Source organism: Pelophylax lessonae (genome assembly GCF_965119305.1).
Source record: "Pelophylax lessonae genome assembly, chromosome: 9".
Classification (NCBI taxonomy): Eukaryota; Metazoa; Chordata; class Amphibia; order Anura; family Ranidae; genus Pelophylax; species Pelophylax lessonae.
The window spans coordinates 263,036,732-263,059,242 of NC_138776.1; the positions used below are offsets into that span (position 1 = coordinate 263,036,732).

At 40.1% G+C, this 22,511-nt stretch overlaps 2 protein-coding genes across 2 annotated transcripts in view; both read left to right on the forward strand.

Annotated features, from left to right (window-relative positions):
* LOC309563888 (uncharacterized protein) overlaps nucleotides 1-14,270 on the forward strand; it is a gene marked incomplete at its 3' end in the record, with an annotated part of 38,731 nt that extends 24,461 nt beyond the window's left edge. Inside the window, 8 exon segments of the mRNA XM_082268523.1 lie at nucleotides 2,247-3,165; nucleotides 8,198-8,318; nucleotides 8,726-8,917; nucleotides 12,423-12,504; nucleotides 12,601-13,083; nucleotides 13,135-13,227; nucleotides 13,276-13,646; nucleotides 13,719-14,270. Of these exon segments, the coding sequence (XP_082124649.1) occupies nucleotides 2,247-3,165; nucleotides 8,198-8,318; nucleotides 8,726-8,917; nucleotides 12,423-12,504; nucleotides 12,601-13,083; nucleotides 13,135-13,227; nucleotides 13,276-13,646; nucleotides 13,719-14,270 (2,813 nt within the window).
* Nucleotides 1-22,511, forward strand: part of LOC309564428 (uncharacterized protein) — a gene marked incomplete at its 3' end in the record, with an annotated part of 637,385 nt that overhangs the window by 296,857 nt on the left and 318,017 nt on the right.

Here is a 22,511-nt window from a genome sequence, read left to right on the forward strand (position 1 = left end):
TAGCTTAACTACCTTCCCACCGTCATTCTGCTATAGGACGGGCGGGAAGTGGTTAAAGACAGGGAGCAGTGCCATGCCAAGCTGACCAATATTTCCCATAGATGCCAATGTGCATTGAAAGCTGAAATTTGGTCTGGGCAGGAAGGGGTGAAAGTGCCCAGTATTTAGGTCATTAAGGGGAACCCCATGACAGAATTTGATACCAGGCCCCCTATGTGAATGGGTATCGGGTACTGTGGTCCCCATACACTGTTTATGGCAATAACTTGTATATACGCCTTTAAAATGAGGACTTTACATTTTTTATGTTCGTGTCCCATAGACTTTAATAGAGTTTGAATGCTCACTAGAACTTTTTCCCTGTTCGAGATGTTCTTGTGCAAACAAGATATTCGGCTCATCCCTATCAGTCAGTGTGTGTGTTTCCTACAGATGGATCCAGTAATGGGAACCCACCAGAGAGATGTCCCCGTCCTCTGTATTCCCGGGATTCCACACAGGAAGATCACATCATCCCTCACCATCATCAGGTAGATGAGTAATCATCACGGATATTTGTGATGTCTATACAAACTTGTTTGTTACATTTAATATTTTATTATATATTCAGAGTGGAAACCTTGGGGATTATAATATTATTGTTAAAGAGGAGTATAAAAAGGAGGATGAGCAGTATGTTGTGATGAAGGAGCTTTCTGAAGAACACAAAGATTGCTACAAGGACAATATGATGGAGTCACCTAACAACAGAAACCCACCAGAGAGATGTCCCCGTCCTCTGTATTCTTGGCATTCCACACAGGAAGGTCACATCATCCCTCACCATCATCAGGTAGATGGGACTGAGAAACTAGAATTAAAAAATAATTCCAATTAATGAAAGGATATTCTTCTTTTTTTTTTAATTCTTGTTCTATCATTTTTGGGGTTTAGCGTGAAGAACTGAAAGTAATCAAAGCTGAGGTTAAAGAGGAAAAAGAGGAAACATTGAGTGGAGATCAGCAGTCTATGGAGGAGTGGGAGATGATTATGAAAAGTAAACCGGAGGAATCTTCTCTACATATGGACACAAGTAAGTAATAAACACTAAATGCAGAAACACATTTTTTTTTGTTTCTGTTAGCAAAAAGTATGTAATTGTAACATAAATTGTTACATTATTTGAGAAATGGTGTAGGTCTGTCCAATTTTTACTTATGACAGTAAGAACATCGTCAATGTACCCACCCCACAGCCTTGGGGTAATTGTACATTGATTAAAAGAATAACCTTTAGTCCCCTTTAAAAGAATCAATCATGTTTACAACACTACCAATGTTCCAAAAAAATGAGGAGATACTGTACACTATATGAAAGGTCCATCTCCATTCCTCAATATAACGTCATGTTCCCACCAAATGAGGAGGAGATACTGTACACCATATAAAAGGTCCACCTCCATTCCTCAATATAACATCATGTTCCCAACAAATGAGGAGGAGATACTGTACACCATATGAAAGGTCCATCTCCAATCTTTAATATAATGTCATGATCCCAACAAATGAGGAGATACTGTACACCAAATGAAAGGTCCATCTCCATTCCTCAATATAATGTCATGTTCCCAACAAACGAGGAGGAGATGTTGTACACCATATGAAAGGTCCATCTCCATTCCCCAATATAACGTCATGTTCCCGATAAATGAGGAAGAGATACTGTACACCATATGAAAGGTCCATCTCCATTCCTCAATATAACGTCATGTTCCCAACAAATGAGGTGGAGATACTGTACACCATATGAAAGGTCCATCTCCATTCTTTAATATAACGTCATGTTCCCAACAAATGAGGAGGAGATGCTGTACACCATATTAAAGGTCCATCTCCATTCTTTAATATAATGTCATGATCCCAACAAATGAGGAGGAGATACTGTACACCATATGAAAGGTCCATCTCCATTCCTCAATATAACGTCATGATCCCAACAAATGAGGAGGAGATACTGTACACCATATGAAAGGTCCAACTCCATTCCTCAATATAACATCATGTTCCCAACAAATGAGGAGGAGATACTGCACACCATATGAAAGGTCCATCTCCTAAATATGTATCCTTAATTTTTGTTAATAGTTCCTTCCAATTCTCTGCCAGAGCTCTCTATAAAATATTTAGTTCTGGACCAACTTATATGAATCCTGAATGGAAGGTTTGAAAAATACTTTCAAGGTTTATTTTAAAATTGCTTTTTAATAGGTAAACCTTCCCAGAATACCTCTGAGGAACATCTCCAGATTTTATCTCCAGATGATACTGTAGAAGATAATGACTTCACACAACATCCTTCAGATGTATATCACAGACCTGACCATTTGGAAAGATCAATGGATCCATCTAATCTTGGGGAATCTTCTGATAAATCTCATCCCAGGACTCCAAGATCTCACAATACAGATCCAACTTTTCCCAATGAATCTTCTTTAAACCATGAAGACGTCCACAGAGGAGGGAATACCTTCTCATGTTCAGTGTGTGGGAAATCCTTTACAAAAAACGGGGCACTTCTTAAACACAAAAAAAGTCACACAGGAGAGCGTCCCCATTCATGCTCAGAGTGCGGGAAATGTTTTGCTCATAAAGAACACCTTCTTCAACATCAGAAATTTCATACAGGCGAACGTCCCTATTCATGTACAGAGTGCGAGAAATGTTTCATTCAGAAAGCAGACCTTCTGAGACATCAGAAAATTCACATGGATGAGCGTCCCTATTCATGTTCAGAGTGCGGTAAATGTTTCATTCAGAAAGGAGACCTTCTTAAACATCAGAGAATTCACACAGGCGAACGTCCCTTTTCATGTTCAGAGTGCGGGAAATGTTTCACTCAAAAACGAGTACTTGTTACACACCAGAAAAGTCATACAGGTGAGCGTCCCTTTTCATGTTCGGAGTGCGGGAAATCTTTTAGACAGAAAGAACACCTTGTTATACACCAAGGAATTCACACGGGTGAGCGTCCTTATTCATGTTCAGAGTGCGTGAAGCGTTTCATTCAGAAAGGAGACCTTCTTAAACATATGAGAATTCACACGGGTGAACGTCCCTTTTCATGTTCAGAGTGCGGGAAATGTTTCACTCAAAAAAAAGTACTTCTTACCCACCAGAGAACTCACAAGTGAGCGTCCTTATTCATGTTCGGGGTGTGGGAAACGTTTCTAATAGAAAGTAGACCTTCATAAACACAAGTGAACGTCATCCATGTTGAGTGTGTGGGAAATGTTTTATTTCTCCACCGCCACCTAGTAACTGAACTTGTTCTTTCACTGTCAGCTTATCCCTTTCACATGTATTTTTTGTATCACTTCCCGCGCCTTTTAGATTGTAAGCTCCCATGAGCAGGACCCACCTATCCCTCCTATATGGAATTTAATTAGAACTGTACTGTCTCCTTATATATTGTAAAATGCTGTGAAAATAATTGGCCTTATATTAATCCTCTGAGATTTTAATAATAAAAATATTCTGTTCGGAGTTTTTTGGGATATTACGATAATTTTTGAGATAATTGGGGATGAAATATTTGCACACTGAGCATCCAGGTCTGTACATCTACTGTGCCTATTATGAGGGGTTCCCACCATCCCTTTACAGAGTTTCTGGGTCTCCACACCTGTTGTGCCCATTAGAAGGGGATCCCACCATCCCTGTGTGAGTTCCCAGGTCTGTGCACCTCCGGTGACCATTAGAGGAGTTTCTGAGTCCACATACAGTATCTCACAAAAGTCAGTACACCCCTCCGGAGGAAACACAAGAACTGAGGCACTGAGGTATGTGATGGCCTATTCCTGTTTTAAGTCGGAGGAGACCTATCTCTCAGATGCTGCCCTGGAAGACGACTTGAAAAAAATGGTGCTGTTCACAGCAAGTACAGTATCTCACAAAAGTGAGTACACCCCTTTACATTTTTGTAAATATTTTATTCTATCTTTTCATGTGACAACACTGAAGAAATTACACTTTGCTACAATGTAAAGTAGTGAGTGTACAGCTTGTATAACAGTTTAAATTAGCTGTCCACTCAAAGTAACTCAACACACAGCCATTAATGTCTAAACCGCTGGCAACAAAAGTGAGTACACCCCTAATGTCCAAATTGGGCCCAAAGTGTCAATATTTTGTGTGGCCACCATTATTTTCCAGCACTGCCTTAACCCTCTTGGGCATGGAGTTCACCAGAGCTTCACAGGTTGCCACTGGAGTCCTCTTCCACTCCTCCATGATGACATCACGGAGCTGGTGGATGTTAGAGACCTTGCGCTCCTCCACCTTCCATTTGAGGATGCCCCACAGATGCTCAATAGGGTTTAGGTCTGGAGACATTCTTGGTCAGTCCATCACCTTTACCCTCAGCTTCTTTAGCAAGGCAGTGGTCGTCTGAGCCCATACGATGGGTTGCCACCATCCCTGCGCTGAGTTCTTGTGTCTGTACACCTGCTGTGCCCATTATGAGGGGTTCCCACCATCTCTGTGCTGAGTTCCTGGGTCTGTACACTTGCTGCGCCCATTATGAGGGATTCCTACATTTGTAAAATAAAACCAACTACAAGGCATGGGGAAGCAGGCATCTTGAGGGTTTCTAACTATCCATGCACTGATTTTTCAAGTCTGGACACCTGCTGTGCCCATTATGAGGGGTTCCCTCCATCCCTGCGCTGAGCCCCCGGGTCTGTACTCCTGCTTATACCCTCTTGTGATATAAAGTTCTATTTAGAGTAATCAAGACCTCCTTCCTCCTGCTGATGACCCCTCTAGTTATAGAAAGATCTATATTGAAGAATTAGGACCTCCTTCCTCCTACTGGTGACCTCTCCAGTGATATAAAGATCTATATAGAAGAATTAGGACCTCCTTCCTCCTACTGGTGACCTCTCCAGTGATATAAAGATCTATATTGAAGAATTAGGACCTCCTTCCTCCTACTGGTGACCTCTCCAGTGATATAAAGATCTATATTGAAGAATTAGGACCTCCTTCCTCCTACTGGTGACCTCTCCAGTGATATAAAGATCTATATAGAAGAATTAGGACCTCCTTCCTCCTACTGGTGACCTCTCCAGTGATATAAAGATCTATATAGAAGAATTAGGACCTCCTTCCTCCTGCTGATGACCCCTCTAGTTATAGAAAGATCTATATAGAAGAATTAGGACTTCCTTCCTCCTACTGGTGACCTCTCCAGTGATATAAAGATCTATATAGAAGAATTAGGACCTCCTTCCTCCTGCTGATGACCCCTCTAGTTATAGAAAGATCTATATAGAAGAATTAGGACCTCCTTCCTCCTACTGGTGACCTCTCCAGTGATATAAAGATCTATATAGAAGAATTAGGACCTCCTTCCTCCTACTGGTGACCTCTCCAGTGATATAAAGATCTATATAGAAGAATTAGGACCTCCTTCCTCCTACTGGTGACCTCTCCAGTGATATAAAGATCTATATAGAAGAATTAGGACCTCCTTCCTCCTGCTGATGACCCCTCTAGTTATAGAAAGATCTATATAGAAGAATTAGGACCTCCTTCCTCCTACTGGTGACCTCTCCAGTGATATAAAGATCTATATAGAAGAATTAGGACCTCCTTCCTCCTACTGGTGACCTCTCTAGTGATATAAATAGAGGAATCAGGACCTCCTGCTGGTGACCCGTCTAGCAATACATGCTAAAATTCGAATCATTTTCCTATGCCTTCAGGGAGATCTACGCTACTGAATACCTTTGTGTCGTCGGCAAAAAGACTTAGCTTACCCATTAACTTTGAGTTATATCACTTACATAGAGAATAAATAGAGCAGGACCCAGTACAAAGTCTTGTGGTACACCAATAGTGACTGGTCTCTGTTCCGAATGAACCCCATTTACAAACACACTCTGGTATTTAACCTTTAACCAAGTGGGTATTCACTCAACCACCCAGGATTAGGTCCTAGATTGTATGACTTCTCTATAAGATCATTACGAGGAACCATGCAAAATGCTTTTCTGAAATCAACAAAACAGAAGAGAGAAGTGACTGTCAAACTATTAAACAAAAAAAAAGTTCGGCTGAGAAGGAGGGGATCTAGGGTTGCCACCTTGTCCCTTTTATCCAGGACACACATTAATTACACAGGTTCTCAGGCTGATATAATGCACATACGACACTAATGCCTCGTACACACGCAACGATTATCGGCCCGATCGTCCGACTTTTGTCCAAGTTGTGTTTTGTTGGTTGGAATGTGCCTAGACTGCACACGAATTTTCTCGGCCAACAAAAATCTACTTCAGAAGTGATGTCATGTGCTGGTTTACTTTCCGTGTGTTTTTTCTTCTCTGAGCATGCCCAGTCTTGCTCATCAGATTTTTGTCTGCCGAAATCTGTACTGACTGACGGAAAATCGGCCATTGTGTTGACGGCCAACAAAAATTTTATAGCCTGCACACCAGATTTTATTTGGCCGAAAAGTCGGAGTCGGTTGTCGAAAGCATTATACTAACAAGTCGAAAATCGGCAGATCGGACGTTGGCCGAAAATTCCCGACCAATAATCCGATGCGTGTGTACGAGGCATAAGTGAGTTTAAATACCACCTTAGAACCTGTGTAATTATTGTGTGTCCTGGTTTAAAGGGATGAGGTGGCAACCCTAACGTGATCTCATTTACTGTAAGTGGAACCCACAGAAAGGCATACTGGATCAAGACAGGAAATGATGTAAGCCACTGACAGGAAGTGAGGTATGGTAAAACAGGAAGTTCCGGGTGAGAGACGAGTAAAGAGGAGACATTGCTGGAACTGGCAGCAGAGGAGGTAATAAGATATTATTTTATATTTACACCCGGTAACCCCCCCGTCATGTTCCGTCCTCTTCCTCCATAGTCACTGTGACGTCTTTTATCTCCAGCAGATGCTACTCCAAAAATATATATATATATATAAACATAGAAATCTCTATTGTAATATGTGTATGTAAAACAATATATCCAGATTTTAATCCAGAGTCTCTGCTTTATAGAATAGATACATCCTAAATATAGAACCATTTATCCAACTGTCCACCCAGAGCCTCTGGTTTATAGACCGGATACATCCTAAATATAGAACCATTTATCCAACTGTCCATCCAGAGCCTCTGGTTTATAGTCCAGATACATCCTAAATATAGAACCATTTATTCAACTTTCCATTCAGAGCCTCTGGTTTATAGACCGGATACACCCTAAATATAGAGCCATTTATTCAACTTTCCATTCAGAGCCTCTGGTTTATAGACCGGATACATCCTAAATATAGAGCCAATTATCCAACTGTCCATCCAGAGCCTCTGGTTTATAGACTAGATCTATCCTACAATAAAATTTAGTAAACGTATATTTCTTCCAAACTCATATTTAATAGAGAAGACATTTGCATGGATAAACAATGTCTGTAATATAATATTCGAAGAAGTCTGAGATGTCAGAACTATGGAGGAACTTTGTGCAGACATTATTCACCCCAGTACAGTCCAGATAACTCTTGGTTTATCACCCGTCTACAGGGAAGAGTGTCTTGTGTAGATCACATGACCACTTCATGAATGATGGGTGACTGGAGTCAAATGATTGAGAAGATACTAAACCTCACCCTGGAGATCATCTACCAGCTGACTGGAGAGGTAAGGAGGATTCTGGGAGGTCACATGACATCACTCTTATCTCTATTAATAAAACACAGACCTGACCGGAGAGGTGAGGAGGATTCTGGGTAGTCTGTTACTTTCTCTCCTTACACAGGATTATAAAGTAGTGAAGAAATTATCTGGTGAGCCTTTAATTCCCAATAGATGTCATGAGGGGACATCACCCATCACATGACATCACTCTTATCTCTATTATTAAAATACAGACCTGACTGGAGAGGTGAGGAGGATTCTGGGTAGTCTGTTACTTTCTCTCCTTACACAGGATTATAAAGTAGTAAAGAAATTATCTGGTGAGCCTTTAATTCTCAGTAGATGTCATGAGAGGACATCACCCATCACATGACATCACTCTTATCTCTATTATTAAAATACAGACCTGACTGGAGAGGTGAGGGGGATTCTGGGTAGTCTGTTACTTTCTCTCTTTACACAGGATTATAAAGTAGTGAAGAAATTATCTGGTGAGCCTTTAATTCCCAGTAGATGTCATGAGGGGACATCACCCATCACAGCGCCTCCACCTCATTGCCTAGCAACAGAGGCAAACAGTGCCAAGAAGATTTTAGAAGCCCTCAAGAGGATCACTGAGCTACTGACAGGAGAGGTGAGCGGTTCTGGGAATTCTGGGACATTATCCAGTAACAGACAAGGGATGTGTCTGGATGGTGACTGTATCATTGTGTGTGTCAGGTTCCTATAAGGTGTCAGGATGTCACTGTCTATTTCTCCATGGAGGAGTGGGAGTATTTAGAAGGACACAAGGATCTCTACAAGGACGTCATGATGGAGAATCAGATCCTACTCGATTTTATTGGGATGGGAAAAAATAATTCTCCCTCGCATAGGATGCTGGTGAATCACTCTCTGGATATCATCTGTTTGCTTACTGGAGAGGTAAGGAGGATTCCGGTAAGATCACAGACCCCTCATTTATCTTTATGAACAAAACCCAAACCTAATATCGGAGGTTAAAACATTCGAATGTTATTATATGTATTAATATATAACCAGGACTGTGCTGTAGTTTTGAAGACATCCATTGAGAATAGTAGAAGAAGGAGAAGTCAACGCTTGTCCACAAGACTAAGAGAAACACAGCGCCCCATCACCGTACCTCCACCTACCTTCCTTACTCTTCAGAAAAACAACAAGGAAGGAATTCTAACCCTTACCAATAAGATCACTGAGCTGCTGATGGGTGAGGTGAGTTTTTCTGGGAATTCTGGGACATTATCAACTAACAAACAAGGGATGTGTCTGGATGGTGACTGTATCATTGTGTGTGTCAGGTTCCTATAAGGTGTCAGGATGTCACTGTCTATTTCTCCATGGAGGAGTGGGAGTATTTAGAAGGACACAAGGATCTCTACAAGGACGTCATGATGGAGAATCAGCAGCCCCTCACATCACCGGGTAAGAGGAGACTTTTCGTAAAGAAGAGAGCAGTACAGAGGGTCCTAATCATACGGAGAATGGTGAAAGGTTCATCTCCAATTCCCATCATAATGTTATGTTCCTCACAAATGAGGAGGAGGTCCTTCTCTATTCCTCAATATAACGTCATGTTCCCAAAAAATGAGGAGGAGATACTGTACACCATATGAAAGGTCCATCTCCATTCCTCAATATAACGTTATGTTCCCAACAAATGAGGGGGAGATACTGTACACCATATGAAAGGTCCATCTCCATTCTTTAATATAACGTCATGTTCCCAACAAATGAGGAGGAGATACTGTACACCATATGAAAGGTCCATCTCCATTCCTCAATATAACGTCATGTCCCCAACAAATGAAGAGGAGATACTGTACACCATATGAAAGGGCCATCTCCATTCCTCAATATAACGTCATGTTCCCAACAAATGAGGAGGAGATACTGTACACCATATGAAAGGTCCATCTCCGTTCCTCAATATAACGTCATGTCCCCAACAAATGAGGAGGAGATACTGTACTCCATATGAAAGGTCCATCTCCATTCCTCAATCTAACGTAATTTTCTTAACAACTGAGGTTACGATAATATACATCATATAAAACATAGAAACATAGAATGTGTCGGCAGATAAGAACCATTTGGCCCATCTAGTCTGCCCAATATATCTGAATCCTATGAATAGTCCCTGGCCCTATCTTATATGAAGGATAGCCTTATGCCTATCCCATGCATGCTTAAACTCCTTCACTGTATTTGCAGCTACCACTTCTGCAGGAAGGTTATTCCATGCATCCACTACTCTCTCAGTAAAGTAATACTTCCTCATATTACTTTTAAACCTTTGCCCCTCTAATTTAAAACTGTGTCCTCTTGTGGTAGTTTTTCTTCTTTTAAATATGCTCTCCTCCTTTACCGAGTTGATTCCCTTTATGTATTTAAAAGTTTCTATCATATCCCCTCTGTCTCTTCTTTCTTCCAAGCTATACATGTTAAGGTCCTTTAACCTTTCCTGGTAAGTTTTTTCCTGCAATCCATGTACTAGTTTAGTAGCTCTTCTCTGAACTCTCTCTAGAGTATCTATATCCTTCTGGAGATATGGCCTCCAGTACTGCGCACAATACTCCAAGTGAGGTCTCACCAGTGTTCTGTACAGCGGCATAAGCACTTCTCTCTTTCTACTGCTTATACCTCTCCCTATACATCCAAGCATTCTGCTGGCATTTCGTGCTGCTCTATTACATTGTCCTCCCACCTTTAAGTCTTCTGAAATAATTACTCCTAAATCCCTTTCCTCAGATACTGAGGTCAGGACTGTGTCAAATATTCTATATTCTGCCCTTGGGTTTTTACGTCCCAGGTGCATTATCTTGCACTTATCCACATTAAATTTCAGTTGCCAGAGTTCTGACCATTTTTCTAGTTTTCCTAAATCCTTTTCCATTTGGCTTTTCCCTCCAGGAACATCAACCCTGTTACATATCTTTGTGTCATCAGCAAAAAGACAAACCTTACCATCGAGGCCTTTTGCAATATCACTTATGAAGATATTAAACAAAATTGGTCCCAGTACAGATCCCTGAGGTACCCCACTGGTAACATGACCTTGTTTTGAATGTTCTCCATTGACTACAACCCTCTGTTGTCTGTCACTCAGCCACTGCCTAATCCACTCAACAATATGGGAGTCCATGCTCAATGACTGCAGTTTATTGATAAGTCTTCTATGTGGGACAGTGTCAAAAGCCTTACTAAAATCTAGATATGCAATGTCTACTGCACCTCCACCGTCTATTATTTTAGTCACCCAGTCAAAAAAATCTATAAGATTTGTTTGACATGATCTCCCTGAAGTAAACCCATGTTGTTTTTCATCTTGCAATCCATGGGATTTAAGATGTTCCACAATCCTATCCTTTAATAGGGTTTCCATTAATTTGCCTACTATTGATGTCAGACTCACTGGTCTATAGTTGCTCGATTCCTCCCTACTACCTTTCTTGTGAATGGGCACGACATTTGCCAATTTCCAATCTTCCGGGACGACTCCTGTTGCTAATGATTGGTTAAATAAATCTGTTAATGGTTTTGCCAGCTCACCACTAAGCTCTTTTAATAATTTTGGGTGTATCTCATCAGGACCCTGTGACTTATTTGTCTTCACTTTAGACAGCAATCTTAGAACGTCTTCCTCTGTAAAGACACATGCATCAAACGATTCATTAGTCATCCTTTCAAGTGGAGGTCCTTCTCCTTCTTTTTCTTCTGTAAAAACTGAACTGTAAAAGATCCAATGTTGTTGTTCAGTACGTTGTCATTTTGTGAAGAAATTGGGTGATGAAGGGTCTATCCTCCTTTTTCACCATAGCAATGTCTGAGAATTTGTTGACTTTTTTACTAACATATATGATTTTATGCAGAACAATTTTAATCACATTCATTTAAAAATTGATTCTCAAAAGATGGACACTTTTACGTAAAAACTTCTGACAGACATCTTATTTTTTCAGACTATAAAACAGAAGATAAACAGAATCGTCCTGGAACAAAATCCCTAAAAAGAACAATACGTCAGGGACCTTACCAGTTGGTGAGATCAAAGGATCCCTCTAATTCTGAGGAATCTTCTGATAAACCCCATACTATGACTTCAGATGTCCATCTAAGATCAATGGATCCTTCTAATCCTGAGGAATTTTCTGATAAATCTCATACTATAACTTCAGATGTCCATCTAAGATCAATGGATGCTTCTAATCCTGAGGAATCTTCTGATAAATCCCATACTATGACTTCAGATGTCCATCTAAGATCAATGGATCCTTCTAATCCTGAGGAATTTTCTGATAAATCTCATACTATAACTTCAGATGTCCATCTAAGATCAATGGATCCTTCTAATCCTGAGGAATTTTCTGATAAATCTCATACTATGACTTCAGATGTCCATCTAAGATCAATGGATCCTTCGAATCATGAGGAATTTTCTGATAAATCTCGAACTATGACTTCAGATGTCCATCTAAGATCAATGGATCCTTCTAATCCTGAGGAATTTTCTGATAAATCTCATACTATGACTTCAGATGTCCATCTAAGATCAATGGATCCTTCGAATCATGAGGAATTTTCTGATAAATCTCGAACTATGACTTCAGATGTCCATCTAAGATCAATGGATCCTTCTAATCCTGAGGAAACCTCTTATAAATCCCATACTATGACTTCAGATGTCCATCTAAGATCAATGGATCCTTCTAATCCTGAGGAATCTTCTGACAAATTCCTTACTATGACTTCAGATGTCCATCTAAGATCAACAGATCCTTCTAAATCTGAGGAATCTTCTGGTAAATCCCATACTATGACTTCAGATGTCCATCTAAGATCAATGGGTCCTTCTAATCCTGAGGAACCTTCTGATAAATCCCATACTATGACTTCAGATGTCCATCTAAAATCAATGGACCCTTCTAATCCCGAGAAACCTTCTAATAAATCCCATACGGTTCCTCCAGAAATACTGCCAACATCTCACAGTACAGATAGATCAACAGATCCATCAACTCCTAAGAAACCTTCTTTGAGCGAAGAGGAGAGCTCAATGTCATGTTCGACGTGTGGGAAAGCTTTCACCGACAAAAAAGCGTTGCTTAAACATGAGAAATATCACAAGAGTAAGCGTTCCTTTTCCTGTTCAGAGTGCGGGAAATCTTTCGTTCAGAAAGGACACTTTCTAAACCACCAGAGAATTCACACGGGCGAGCGTCCTTTCTTGTGTTCAAAATGTGGCAAATCCTACATTCAGAAAGTGGACCTCCAGAGACACCAGATAATACACACAGGCGAGCATCCCTATTCATGTCCAGAGTGCGGAAAAGGCTTCTCTAAGAAAGGAAAACTTCTTGAACACCAGAGAATTCACACGGGTGAGCGTCCTTTCTCGTGTTCAGAGTGCGGGAAATGTTTCTCTTTGAAAGGATCGCTTGTGGCACACCAGAGAGTCCACACGGGTGAGCGTCCTTTTTCATGCTCAGAGTGCGGGAAAGGCTTCACTCAGACGGGAGCACTACGTATGCACCAGAAAATTCACACAGGTGAACGTCCCTTTTCGTGTTCAGAGTGCGGGAAGTGTTTCAGCCAGAAAGGACACTTTCTTACACACCAGAGAATTCACATGGGCGTGCTTCCTTTTTCCTGTTCGGAGTGCGGGAAATGTTTTGCTGATAAAAGGAAACTTTATTTACACCAGAAAAACCACACCGGTGAACGCCCTTTTTCATGTGTAGAGTGCGGGAAATCATTCATTCACAAAGCAGACCTTCAGAGACACCAGAAAAGTCATGTGGGGGAACGTCCTTTTTCCTGCTCAGAGTGCGGGAAATGTTTTCTACACAACAGCGTACTTCTTGCACACCAAAGAATTCACACAGGCGAATATCGTTTTTCATGTTCAGAGTGCGGGAAAGGATTCCCTGGGAAAATAAGCCTTGTTAAACACCAGAGAACTCACACAGGTGAGCGCCCATATTCATGTTCAGAGTGTGGGAAATGTTTCACTGAGAAAAAAAAACTAAGTTCGCATCAGAAGATTCATACGGGCGAGCGTCCTTTTTTGTGTTCAGAGTGCGGGAAGTGTTTCCTTCAGAAAAGCAGCCTTGTTATACACCAGAGAAGTCACACAGGCGAACGTCCTTTTTCATGCGCAGAGTGCGGGAAATGCTTTGCTGAGAAAGCAATACTTCTTACGCACCAGAGAATTCATACAGGCGAGCGTCCATATTCATGCTCAGAGTGCGGGAAAGGTTTCACTGGGAAGAAAGCACTCTATGTACATCAGAGAAACCATCTGAGTCAGCGCCCTTTCCAATGCATAGAGTGCGGAAAAGGTTTTGTTTCGAAGGCAGCCCTTGTTCAACACCATATAGTCCACACGGGCGAGCGCCCTTTCCCTTGCTTAGAGTGCGGGAAATGTTTTACTCAGAAGGGAAATCTCAACATACACCTGAGACGTCACACCGGCGATTTCCCTTTTCCCTGCCCAAAGTGCCGGAAACGTTTCAGTGACAGGGAGGAGCTTCTCACACACCAGGAAATTCACTCCGATGTGTGGTAGACATGTGCGGAACCCAAACATTCATTTCCTTTCTATTCGTTCTTTACAGAAATTCGTTTTAAATCGTTTTCTGAATTTATTTTGTTCAAATTCGAATTGATCCGAATTTTTCAAATACGAATCAAATTCCATTCAAGTTGTATTCGATTAAAATTCCATTCAAAATTCAAATTATGGAAGATGGTTCTATTTTTTCTATTGCATTCTATTCTATTGTTTTTTTTCTATTCTATTCTTTTATTTTCTATTCTTTTCTATTACATTCCATTCTTTTGAATTTGAAATTTGAATTTCAGAAAACTTTATATGTTATGGTCTTTCTATTCTATTCTTTTTTATTCTATTCCAATTTGAATTTAATCTATTTGAAGTTCGAATTTCAAACGATCGTTATATTATTTCTTTTTTTAATCTATTCTATTTTTCTTATTATTTTCTATTCCTTTATTTTCTATTCTATTTTATGCTGTTCCTTTATTTTATATATTTTTTCTATTATTTTATTTTGTATTCTGTTGTGTTTTAATATATTATATTCTATTGTTTTATTTTCTATTCTATTCTTTTCTACTCTTTCTATTCTTTTCTAAATTTGAATTGAATCTATTTGAAGTTCGAATTTCAAAAGATCGTTATATTCTTTCTTTTTTTTTTTCTATTCTATTTTTCTTATTATTTTTTATTCCTTTATTTTCTATTCTATTTTATGCTGTTCCTTTATTTTCTATTATTTTATTTTGTATTCTGTTGTGTTTTTTACCTATTATATTCTATTGTTTTATTTTCTATTCTTTTCTTTTCTATTCTATTCTTTTCTACTCTATTCTAAATTTAATCTATTTGAAGTTCGAATTTCAGAAGATGGTTATATTCTTTCTATTTTATTCTAGTCTATTTTTTATTCTATTCTAGTCTTTTCCTTTTTTTTCTATTCTATTTTATTCTGTTCTTTTATTTTGTATTCTATTTTTTTATTATTTTATTTGTATTCTGTTGTGTTTTTGATCATTTATATTCTATTGTTTTCTATTCTATTCTTTTATATTCAAATGTATTCTTTTTGAAATGTGAATTTCAAAAAACAGTTATATTGTTATATGCTTTCTATTCTTTTCTATCGTTTTTTTTTTTTTTTTTTTTTCTATTCTTTTCTACTCTATTCTTTTCTATTATTTTCTAAATTTGAATGTATTCTATTTGAAATTCGAATTTCAGAAGATGGCTATATTCTTTCTATTTTATTATAGTCTATTTTATATTCTATTCTAGTCTATTCCTTTTTTTATATTCTATTTTATTCTGTTGTTTTTATTTTTTATTCTATTTTTTATTATTTTATTTTGTATTCTGTTGTGTTTTTAATCTTTTATACTCTATTGTTTTATTTTCTATTTTATTATTTTATATTCAAATGTATTCTTTTTGAAATGTGAATATCAGAAAACAGTTATATTGTTATATGCTTTCTATTCTTTTCTATTGGTTTTTTTTTTTATATATATTTTCAAATTCAAATATATTCTATTCAAAGATGGTTATATTCTTTCTGTTTATTCTATTCTATTTTTTTTCTTCTATTTTATTCTGTGCTTTTATTATCTATTCTATTTTTTTCTATTTTTATTTTTTATTCTGTTGTGTTTTAATCTATTATATTCTGTTGTTTTATTTTCTATTCTAATCTAATTTAAATGTATTCTATTCAAAATTTGAGTTATATTGTTATATACTTTCCATTCTATTATTTTCTATTCTATTCGAAGTTTGAATTTCAGAAGATTGTTATATTCTATTTTTTTTCTATTATATTTCTTTAATTTCTATTTTTTTTAATTCTTTTATTTTCTATTCTATTTTATTTCTATTATTTTATTTTGTACTCTGTTTTGTTTTACTCTATTTCATTCTTTTCTTTTCTATTATTTTATACCTTTTTATTTTCTAATCTATTTTATTATTTTCGGGAATTCGAATTAGATTCGAAAACTATTCAAATTCAAACTTCATCCAAAAATTTGATTCGTTATTTTGGATTCGTTTGAATTTGTTACTATTGTCGGAAATTTGGATACATCCGAATTTCTGAATAACAAATAAATTTGTCCAAATTTAAATTCGGAACGAATCAAAAGTTAGACGTTAGAGTAAGCACAGCTGCTGACACCTAATCTTACAGAAAGCGTTCGGCCCAACCTACCTAACCCTACACCTTAGAGAAAGGGTTCGCCCCAACCTACCTAGCCCTACACCTAACAGGGTTCGGCCCAACCTACCTAACACTACACCTTACAGAAAGCGTTCGGCCCAACCTAACTAACCCTACACCATACAGAAAGGGTTCGGCCCAACCTACCTAACCCTACTCCTTACAGAAAGCGTTCGGCCCAACCTAACTAACCCTACACCATACAGAAAGGGTTCGGCCCAACCTACCTAACACTACACCATACAGAAAGGGTTCCGCCCAACCTACCTAACACTACACCTTACAGAAAGGGTTCGGCCCAACCTACCTAACCCTACACCTTACAGAAAGTGTTCGGCCCAACCTACCTAACCCTACTCCTTACAGAAAGGGTTTGGCCCAACCTACCTAACACTACACCTTACAGAAAGCGTTCGGCCCAAACTAACTAACCCTACATCTTACAGAAAGTGTTCGGCCCAACCTACCTAACCCTACTCCTTACAGAAAGCGTTCGGCCCAACCTACCTAACCCTACACCTTACAGAAAGGGTTCGGCCCAACCTACCTAACCCTACTCCTTACAGAAAGGGTTCGGCCCAACCTACCTGACCCTACACCTTACAGAAAGCGTGTGGCCCAACCTACCTAACCCTACACCTTACAGAAAGCGTTCGGCCTAACCTACTTAACCCTACACCTTACAGAAAGCATGTGGCCCAACCTACCTAACCCTACACCTTACAGAAGGTGTTTGGCCCAACCTACCTAACCCTTCACCTTACAGAAAGGGTTCAGCCCAACCTACCTAACACTACACCTTACAGAAAGGGTTCGGCCCAACCAACCTAACACTACACCTTACAGAAAGCGTTCGGCCCAAACTAACTAACCCTACATCTTACAGAAAGCGCCTGGCCCAACCTACCTAACCCTAAACCTTACAGAAAGCATTCGGCCCAAAGAACAACTCTATGGTGAAAAAGAATTAGACTCTTAAGGCAATATTTCCTTAATCAGGTGGAATCAGGTGGCCAAGTCACCGGCTAGATTCTTCCATTTCTTGAACACTCCAGTGGTGAGATCTTCCTACTACAGTTCCGGGCTCTCTTCAGCCACACATTGGATTGGCCGTCTTCCTCATTTTCCATACAATATACAGTCAACTCATGGCCAAAAATATTGGCACCCCTGAATTTCTACCAGATAACGCACCACTTCGCCCAGAAAATTGTTGCAATTTACAAATTATTTGGGATTTTCGTGTTTATTTCTTCAGTTTTTTTATTGGTATGACAGAAAAAAGTGGAGAAACAAAAAGCCAAATCTGACACATTCCATGCAAAACTCCAAAAATGGACCAGACAAAATTATTGGCACTCTCAATTTTTAATTATTTGGTAGCACAACCCTTAGAAAAAAAATAACTGAAATCAATGGCCTCCTTTAGCCATCAATGAGTTTCTTACACCTCTGCTGGAATTTTGGACCACTCTTCTTTCGCCAACTCCTCCAGGTCTCGCAGATTGGAAAGGGTTCCTTTTCCCAATTGCTGTTTTGAGATCTCTCCATAGGCGCTCCATGGGATTTAGATCTGGACTCCTTGCTGGCCACTTCAGTACTCTCCAGCGCTTTGTCTTAAACCATTTCTGGGTGCTTTTTGACGTGTGCTTTGGGTCATCATTGTCTTGCTGTAAGACCTATGACCTCTGACGGAGACCCAACTTTCTGACACGGGGCCCTACATTGCACCCCAGAATTCTTTGATCGTCTTCAGATTTCATGAAGGTCAAGACATCCAGTGCCTGAAGCAGCAAAGCAACCCCAAAACATCAGTGAACCTCCATCATGTGTGACTGTAGGGACTGGATTCTTTTCTTTGAAGGCCTCATTTCTTTTTCTGAAAACAGAAGAATGATGGGCTCTACCAAGTAGCTGTAATTTTGTTTTGTTTGTCTACGACAGATTCTTTCGAAAGGATTTTGGCAAACTCCAATTTGGCTTTTTTATGGTCTCCTGGGTCTCCTACCATAGCATTCCCTTTTTATTCAGATGGTGACGTATAGTGTGAGCTGATACAGCTGTACCCTGTGCCTGAAGGTCATCTTGAGTTTGTCTGGATGGAGGTTCTTTATCCACCATTCGAACAATCCTTCGTTGCAAGGTTTATTACGTTTTTCTTTCTCGTCCACGTCCAGGGAGATTAGCTACAGTGCCATGGACACTTCTTGACAATGTTGCACACAGTTGACACAGGTACAGTAAGATCTCTGGAGATGAACTTGTAACCTTGAGATTGTCCATGCCTTTCCACAAATTTTTGTTCTCAAATCCTCAGACCGTTCTTTGCTGCTCTTTCTCTTCTTCATTCACCGTGTGGCACACAGAGACACACAACGGAAAGGTTGAGTCAATTTTTCACCATTTTAACTGGTGTGATTTCTATATTTTCAGCACCTGGTAATTGATACAGGTGAGTTTCATTACAAATGACAGGAGCATCACAAACTTGGAATGCAATTATTTCTTACAATTTTGAGAAGGTTCCAAAAATTTTGTCCAGTCCATTTTTGGAGTTTTACGTGGAATGTGTCCGATTTAGGTTTTTGTTTCTCCACTTTTTTTGTGTCATACCAATACCAACAAAAGAAATAGCCATGAGAATGCCGAAAAATTTGAAATTGTAGCAATTTTCTTGGCGAAGTGGTGCGTTATCTGACAGAAATGCAGGGGTGTCAATATTTTTTGGCCATGACTGTAAGACAAAAATCCAGTAGGGGTAGGGAAGACCCTCATAATGAGAGCAGTAAGTATGAACATGCAGGTGGGTGCTGCATTGGGGGGCGCCAGTGGTTGCAATAAACCAAATCTGCTTCGAAGGCAAGGCTCCATGATACAAAAAGCCCCAGCGGGTAGATGCCTGACTGGGAACACTCACAGTTCTTAGCAGGAACGTGGCAAGGAGCAGGTCTTGGATGTGCCATCAGCATCTGTCCCTGGGTGCGGCCTTGCCGGTCTGTGCCCAAATGCAAGTATTCCTGGAAGGATAGCGTGTCTCTATCCTATACCTACTTGACTGGAGCCTTTCCCAACCACTATTCACTCTTCATGACCTGTCCACTTGCAAAATGTGCGCCAAGCCCAGGAGTCAGGGTCCTAAATAGACTCTGCCTGACTCAAGATGGCCACAAGAGTCACATGGTGGCAGCATCCAACTAGATTGCTTCCCTAATGACCCAGGAAACCATAGAGGAGTATGTTCCTCCTGACTTCCTCTCCCTGTGCAATGCTGCTGCTGTTAAGCGCCACCTGCAGTGGAGAAAGGAGACTGCACCTGCCTACACCTACATTGGGAACGCAACAGATCCAAGGACACCAGGGAACTTTAGTAACCCCACAAGGCTCAAACTCTCCAGGGGAGCTTTTAGGATTTGTCGTTACAGGTTTGTGATTCAATTGTAGTATATTGGCTGTCTAAGGAAACAGCAGATGAGCAGCAAATGTGGGTAACGGCATTGGATATCATGATAATTACTGGACAAACATATCAATGTGTGGACATGGGCAATAAACAAGCAATGGCAGCAACACATGGTCAATTTGATGTAGTCCTGTCTACCTGTTATTTGTGTGTTCTACTTTAAATTTGAAGCCAGTGGAGAAGAGTGCTCTTACATTGGTGGGCAGCACTGAAGCACCCCTTTACATTCATAGTCAATGGAGAAAGGCCCCCTTAAGTTTGTGGTTCGTGGAGAAGGGCTGCCCGTACACTGATAGTTAGGGGAGAAGGCCCTCCTTATATTGGTGGTCAGTAGAGAAGAGTCATCCTTATATTTGTAATGAGTGGAGAAGGGCCACCCATACACTGATGCTTGGGGAGGCCTCCCCCCTTTTATTTGTGGTCAATAGAGAAGGGCCCTTTTAAATTTGTAGTGAGCGGAGAAGGGCCTCCTTAGAAATTTGTATCAGTACAGAAGTATACCTTTTATATTAGGAGCCAGCGTAAAAGGGTCCCTTTATATTGGTGATGATGAGTAGAGAAGCACCCCCTTACATTGGTGGTCAGTGGTGAAGGATACCCTTACATTGGATTTCAGTGGACAATGGTTCCCTTACAATTGAGGGACAATGGTGAAGGCCCTCTACTGATTTACTTTTTTTCGTTATCCTTTTTGGTCGTTTAGCAGGTTTTTGTACTTGTTTTATGCATGTTATATTAAGCTAGGAGCGCTAGGAACTTTTACACTCGTTTTTTTTAGTCAACTGCCATCGAAATCCAAACTTTTTCCATATTTTGGTTGGCAATATTTATTAAGTTTGCCAACTATGGAAGCAGGGCCGGGACAAGGGGTGGGCAGGAGGGGCGGCTGGGCGCAATGGTTTATTGCAGGGATGGGAATACCCTGACCTTAACCTTTGGCAAAAGTGGGGGGCACAGCTTGGCATCTTTGCCCTGGGCGCTGGATGACCTTGTCCCGGCATTGCATGGAAGGAAGCAATTGTGATGCTATCAATTCCCGTGGTCAGGGTTAAAAACTGAAGGCATCATTTCTACGATATTCACAGGGGTCAAACTGGGGAAACAGACACCTTTGCACCCGAAACATTGAGTGCTTAGCACCACTATCCTGGTTATAGGACTATATGTTATAGCCCAGCCTTTCTCAACCATTTCAACACAGAGGAACCCTAATATACATTTCTGGACTCAGGGAACCCCTTCTAAAAATCTACAACCCATGACACATTAGTGTGACAGTCAGTGGGAAGAATGTTCCTTACTCTTGTCATCATTGGGAAGAATTACCCCCTTACAGATAGCTAAAAGGAACAATGGTGTCTTTGGGAACTTATCTGAGAGACAGAAATTGCCCATTGCTCAAGAAACCCCTAGCAACCTCAGGAGGAACCCTAGTTGAGAAACCCTGTTATAGCCAATAAATGCATGTTAATGTAAGTACAACTTTATGTAGCAATTCTTTATAACAACACTCTGTAGTAGTTACCATGAGAAGGATTTGAGGATTTTAATGAAGTCCAAATCCCAGTTCACCTTACAAGACGGTTTAATGGTCTGAACTTCCAAAAATGGGATCCAACAGTGGGTTGTTCCCTTCAAATTTCATAGGCTCGTGTTCCAGCATGCCCACGATGCCCCTACATCTGCCCGGTATTTCTGGTTTTATCAGTTTTGATAGTGTAAGTTATACATTCTGTCGGAGAGGATCGTGCAATGCATGCAGTGCAGATGGAGATTCCCAATACTAACAGTCCTAAAGATGTCCTGCAAACCAGTTGCATTGCCTGATCTTACCGATACGGTTTTAGGCCTCATTCTCATAATAGTTACTAAGATTTATTGTTGAGAAAAGACGTGTTTGATTTACAATATGTTGACTTGTTCAGTGTATACATTTTGTAGTAATAAAAATCTTTGTTGTAGCAAAAAATAGGTGTGTGTTCACAGATTATTGTTCTTTCAGTTGTGTCCATCAATACAATGGAACCTCCCACCCTCCTTCCCTGGTGTTACCATTATGGAGCCTGTCTGCAATTGGTAATCAGATTGCTGATATGCTAAAGGCACGGGTGGTCCATATACCATCCATATGTTGTTTTCTATGATCACCCTCCCATTCTCTGACAGTTCTTTTCCATCATTTACACTATCAGTGATGGTGAACCTTGGAACCCCTGATGTTTGGGAACTACATTACCCATGATGCTCAACTACACTGCAGAGTGCATGAGCATAATGGGAAATGTAGTTCAAAACATCTGGGGTGCCAGGGTTCGCCATGACTGCACTATATTGTCAAAAGTATTGGGACGCCTGCCTTTACACGCACATGAACTTTAATGGCATCCCAGTCTTAGTCCATAGGGTTCAATATTGAGTTGGCCCATCCTTCGCTTCTCTGACTTTTGGCTAACATCAAGTGTAGTATCTGTTCTTATCAGTTGGTATGGACCCTAGCTAGTACCGGCATGACCGAAATCCGGAGCGCCTGGACGTCACTGGGGTATGGAAAGTAGGTCATGTCTGGGAAAGCATT